At 46.8% G+C, this 5,968-nt stretch overlaps 1 protein-coding gene across 1 annotated transcript; it reads left to right on the forward strand.

Moving 5' to 3' along the window:
* Positions 587-1,917, forward strand: LOC109835265 (brain acid soluble protein 1-like). Its single transcript, XM_020403247.1, has 3 exons — positions 587-791; positions 963-1,504; positions 1,663-1,917. The coding sequence occupies exons 1-3, from the start codon at positions 587-589 to the stop codon at positions 1,915-1,917; spliced, it is 1,002 nt and encodes a 333-aa protein (XP_020258836.1).

A 5,968-nucleotide genomic window follows, 5' to 3' on the forward strand; every position in this document is an offset into this window, starting at 1 on the left:
CGCTGCTTCTCAGACTCCCAACTATAACTTGAATACATCTTGCCTGAAAGACATTAGACATATGTATAATTTAAGGAAGGGGTCCAAGACATCCCGCTTGAAAGGGATCGATGAGTTTCTGTCCATCGAGAATCAATCTGCTGGACAAGAAGAGGAACAGGCAGCTGAGCCTGCTCCAGGGGAAGAGCAACGAGTGGTTGATCCTCCCGTGACAAGAGCAGCGGGGAAAAGAAAACTTTCTGCTGATGAAGCCAGCCAGTATGATAAGCAGATCCGTCGGAAACTGCTGGTGGATTCTCCCCCCAACGGCCAACAAAAATCCAAGTTGATGGCTGAGGCCATCAAAGCTGCTAAAGATGATGAACCACAGGAATCATCTGTGGCTGGCCTGCCACACAGAACGGGACTTCGTTCTCATGGCCCAGCTCTGTCGGGCGAAGTTTCTTCTTATCATCCTCCTGAGGACGAAGAAGATGAATTAATGGCTGCAGATGCAGAGTCTGCTCCGGTGATGGATCTTCCTAGGTCTCCTGCATTGGAACCAGGGGGTCTTGAAGAGAATCCATTCCCTTCTCCTTCAGCCTTAATGTCACAGACTCATGATTCAATTCCTAGTCCTACAACGGGACTCATGAATAAACCAGCTACTGGAACAGATCTTCTGAAACCTTCCGCGGCTCAGGATGATGAGGAGCATGTTGATTATGACGACTTCCCAACTGGTGATGCAGCTGACGGAGATAGAGGCAATGAGGATGCTGATGTTGGTAACATGTCAGGTGGTGGTGAAGGTGACGAAGAGTATGATTCCATAGATGACGTTACCACTTTTGATGATGATGCTCCCAAGGTCCCGTCTGATAAAGTATCTGGTTATACTCCTTTCTATCTTACCGGTAAGCTTGGTTTGTTTTGACTTCTTCCACATGCTTTCTCCGCGTTCCGACCATTTTTCCGTGCAGGTTCACCTTCTCCAGAGACTACTGCTGCTGATGCTTCCGAGCCAGAACCTGCTCAGGTGTCTGCTCCTTTAGAAGAACAACATTTACCTGGTTCTTCTACGACAACTGCTTCTCCTGCAGCGTTGCCTGAAACTACTGCCGCAACTCCTCCTCTGGAACAGCAACTTGTGCAGGTGTCAGCTCCTATGCAGGAACAGGCCCTACCTGCCTCATCCACCGTAGCTGCTTCATCTACAGCAGTGATGAAGATCTCGCTTGCGCCTACGGAGGCCGGTCCAAGCGAATCTCCGGCGAGGGCAATGATGGCTTTGACTTCAAGCCCTTCGCAATTGAATGTTTCAGTTGCCTCTGCGACTTCTACACCCAAATCACTTGTCAATCCATATTTTGGCGCGTCCACTTCTGGGGTCGTAGAGTCGTCTTCCATTGCTTTTTCTAGTCCAACGGACGCTCCTGACTTCCTCCATATGTCCTTGAGCTACTTAAACAGTCTCGTGCGGAAGGTGATTGAGGTTGTCACAGCTGGTCGAATGGGAAGGGGGGTACATGGTTAGGATCCGCCAAATCTTAGCACGGGACACTAACTTCTATATCTACCGCTGTATCCCTCATTTCGAGGGCGGTGTCTATGGAACAGAATATCAGGATACGGCAGGTCCTAATGGATTCACTTAGCTGAGCGGGGGTGTTAAGGTTGAAGGCCGAGCTTTCTTGCGAAGAGGCTGTTGTTAACACCCTTGGGGCTAAGAACGCAGACACTCTTTTGAACTACCGTAAGGAAGCTCAGGCTCTTGAAAGAGCGAAGAAGGAGGCAGCCGCTGAAGTGGCACCTAGTGAGGATGAGCTGCGGAGAAAAGCTGAAGCCGTTGTGCGAGCCAATCATGAGGAGAAGCTCTCTGATGCCAAAGCTCAACTTGCTTCTTTTGACTTGAACTTGTGCTATTCTTTTGCTTAAGAATAGCTTTGTATCACTTCTTTTTGGTTTCTGAATAAAAAGTGATATTGACTTCTCATTGTTTCTTGCATTTATTATGTTTTGATTTTAAATACAAGTCACGAGAAATGCCTGAGATGTATTCCTGACTTAGAATAGATCTCCACACTGGTTCTGGTGTAGACAACTTTCTTTATTATCGTTTAGGATAACTCTAGAAAGTTATAAACTGCTGAGGATGAATATTCCCATAACGGGGTTGACTAGTAGATTTCTTCCTGTGTTATTTCTTGCGTTGAACACTGAAAGAAATCTATAAGTGCCAGAGGTATAGTTTCAACTTGGCAGGGGGATTATTGCGGTCTGGGCAATTTTGAGGACTTATCGTTCTATTGACGAGAATCGATAAGTTGATTTTATCAGAGGTGTATCTATTGACGAGAATCGATAAGTTGATTTTATCAGAGGTGTAATTTTAACGTGACAGGAGAAATATTGCGATCAGGGCAATTTTGAGGACTTATCGCTCTATTAACGAGAATCGATAAGTTGATTTTGTCAGAGGTGTAATTTTAACGTGACAACTGTGGGGGAAGGATATTATAGCGTCTCACTGGGGAGAACTGCTAAGTGTTTTACTATCGGAGCGATGAATTGTGATAATTGTGATTTGAACAAGGTTTTGGGGAATTTTGTTAACCCGCTGAAAACAGGTTATTTATTGCTTTGCTGAGGAGAGCTAATAAATTGACAATGATTTGGAGACTTATCATTCTATTAACGAGAATTGATAAGTGGATTCTGGGGTGTAGTATTAACCCAATGAGAATTTATATTCTGCTGAAGAGATACAGAGGTTTTGACTAACACTCTGTTGAGAGGGCTCATGACTTTGAGGAAAAAATGTCGTGTTTGAAGACACAAGTGCAAATTCTTTATTTAGAAGAATTGCAACGCTGAGGTGACCTTCGCGTTTGATGTTTGAAACGCGAGGTTCGGGCCTTCGTGACGCTAGCCTGAGCTTTGCACTTGGGAAATTTGAACGCGGCTATGAACTTCGCGTTTTGGAGATGGTTGGGATTCACTCCTAGAATCCCGTGCCATCTTAACAGCTTGACGGCTGTTATAAATAGACCTGAATGGTCACGTCAAAAGTCAATTGACTTACAAAACTTTCGGCTATTTCCAAGAACGAGAACTCTCGTTTGACTACGGCGAGATCTCCGACGAGCTTCGTCTCCCTCGTTCAAGCAGGAACCTTGCCGTCGACATCGTCGCCGCAGGGGCCTCCCTGTCGTGGTGAGTGCTGACTGAAATAACTTGCCTTGGCAAGTTCTCTGAAAACCCTAGATGGGTTCTTGATAACGAGGAAGATGACTCGTTTTAACTCAATGAAAACGCGGGGTTGGGATCCTATGTGGGTCTCGACCCTCGCGTTCAAGTTTTTCAACACGAGGTTGACTCTCGCGTTTGAGGCTTCTGACGCGAGATTCGACCTTCGCGTTGGAGATTTCTGACGCGAGGTTTGACCTTCGCGTTGGGGATTTCTGACGCGAGGTTTGACCTTCGCGTTGGGGACGAGACTTTAACCCTTTGTGTTTCTGACTATGTCTTTATGTCGATAGCTCGCTTCTAGCTACTAACTTCTGCTTTTGATTGTGCAGTGTTTCTCCCAAACGTGCCGCTTTCACAAGAGCACCATTTCGGATATATTGGTGGACCTGACCCGAATGAATTATTCAGTCTTCAGAACAGGATTCCATTGTGTACTTTTCCTGATTCGGAAAGAGCGGAAATGATTAAATTCCCTCAATGCTCTACTCTCAGGATTTTGATAACTGACTTGGACTTGGAGACCCCTGTTGGTCATGCCCAGTTTCCCAAACCAGCATTCATATTTGGAGATCGCATACCAGTCGATGACCATCTCACATATGTGGAAGATTCGAAGCTGCTGTGGAGAGCTGATAATCGCTCTTTATTTCTCCCAAACATGAAGAGGATGTACCCTCTCTCCTACTTTTTGAATGTGAGCTGCCGTCGGGGTTTGACCTTCGACATAGTAAAGGAGAAGGAGAACGTGTCGCTTGGATTTGGTCGACGAGCTCGTACGCAAATCGGGGAACAACTTAAGGGGTTAAAACCTGGTTTGTTTGAGAAGAAAGAGCTGGTTTCGGAGGTGCCACGTCCAGCGAACATTTTTATCCGCTAATTCCTTGCAACTCAGGGTGAATTCTCTACCCAGACGTTCAGGTCCCCTGGATGGGTCTGTTCTGGCGAAGGAGGTTGGTGGACCCGTATGGTTGACTTTGTTCTTGAAGAGCTTAAGGACCCGCTCGCTCGGGGAGTCGTGCAGAGTCTTCATAATTTCTTCGCTATGTTGGAGAAATATAACCCTGACAGCTGCACATTTTTCACGCCTGCTGGAGAGTTAGGTTTTGCTCTTCATGAGATGCAGGCAGTGTCGGGGCTGTCACTTGGAAAAACGCCCTACGAGGAGTTTATCCCCACCACCGAGGAGCTTTCCTTACAGAAGGTGGCGCACCCGGAAATTTACGCTACTTTCTGGGAATTGATGTGCCACTTCCACATATGTGCCCAAGTCTTTGGGATGCGTGGAGGGGGCATTATGCATACCACATGGGAAGACTACCTCTTTCAAAACTTAAATCGGAAATATGTAGCCGTATCCCGTGTCGCAGTTGTCTCACTTAAGGACGCCAAGGCTCGGATTAAGGCTCCTGGTGTTACTTATAAGACAGAGCATGCCGAGGATGATTTTGAAGCTGGTGTCGAATTTGAAAGTTTCCACTACCAAGCCACAGTTCCTATCTCTGACACGGCTCTACTTGCAGGCTTCTTCATGATTTGGTTGAAGCGGTGTGTGGTACCGTCAAGACCAATAGAATCAATATTAGCTGAGGTTGTGTACCCAGCTGTTTTGCTAGCGCATGGGAGACCTGTGAGTCTCCTTACTACTATGGTTGGCTGTATCCAGAACGGCCTGAGGGTATTGACTTCAGAACTTCTTAGTGCTTCGGGAGTCAAAGCTACTAAGAAGAAAGCTGGGAAGGGTCCTCAACCTCGTGTACCAATGCCATATACATATTTAGTGGCCTGGTTCATGTTGCATTGCCCTTCCTTGATGACAGGAGTGCATGAGGGGGATGATTCTTATACTCCCTTCGTACAGAGATTGGAGTCGGCCACGTGGACTAGTTCTTATATAGTCAGGGCTCGACAGCTTCTATCCCGGGAAGATAATTATCGGGTTTTCTGCTGTGCTCCTAACTTTGACAGAGCTGATGTGGAGGATGCCCGTTTCATTGACTTGCTTGCTGAGGGTTCACCTTCTTTGGAAGAGGGCACATTCGGTTGGCTTCTTATGATCAGGTTGGGCTACCTGGTCTATCGCTCGCGGGAGAAGTGCATAATCGAGCCTTACATGCCTTCACGGTTCGCCAGACAGTTTGGATATGACCAACTCTATGTTGGTAATCCTAACCCGGCGTTAGCTCAGATTGGAAATTTGTATGAAGGAGATCGTGCATGATACTTCTTCTCCGCCGGGGGAACCCATGCGCAATTCACTTTACCCAACTCGCCACCCGGCTGTTCTGCTGTTATGGATTTCCGCCAGTGGTTTGCCGAAGCTTCTCAGATCTCGGAATATGACGTTTATACCTCATGTATAAATGAGATTCGGGAATTGTATCGTTCACGGAGCGGTTCTGCGAGTACTCGTCTACCAGGGATGGAAGAATACCTATCTTGTGAACAGGAAGCGACCGGAGCCGTTGAAGCTCCTAAAGACTTGTCCACCGTAGAACCTTCTGAAGAAGAGGTTCCTACGGGAATTGAAGAGGGAAGGCCAATTGATGATTCTCCCGAAGAAAAGACAACTGAGGAGATTCCTGCAGAAGAGCCCGCTCCTACACCTCGTTCTTTAAGATCGGGTAAGGAAGCTCTTTCTGCTACTGAGCAAGGTGAGTATGACAGGAGAATTCGCAAGCGGATACCTGTCATGGCCAAAAATTCCAAAAAGGCCAAATTAATGGGGGCCGCGATGAAG

Source organism: Asparagus officinalis, chromosome 3 (genome assembly GCF_001876935.1).
Source record: "Asparagus officinalis chromosome 3, Aspof.V1, whole genome shotgun sequence".
Lineage (NCBI taxonomy): Eukaryota > Viridiplantae > Streptophyta > Magnoliopsida > Asparagales > Asparagaceae > Asparagus > Asparagus officinalis.

What these genes read in the sequence shown, in the direction of transcription:
- LOC109835265 (XM_020403247.1), top strand. Translation starts at nt 587, where the DNA reads ATGTCACAGACTCATGATTCAATTCCTAGTCCTACAACGGGACTCATG. An exon ending in CATGTCAGGTGGTGGTGAAG is followed by an intron (nt 792 to 962) that starts GTGACGAAGAGT and finishes TTTTCCGTGCAG; the next exon opens with GTTCACCTTCTCCAGAGACT. An exon ending in CTGGTCGAATGGGAAGGGGG is followed by an intron (nt 1,505 to 1,662) that starts GTACATGGTTAG and finishes TTAAGGTTGAAG; the next exon opens with GCCGAGCTTTCTTGCGAAGA.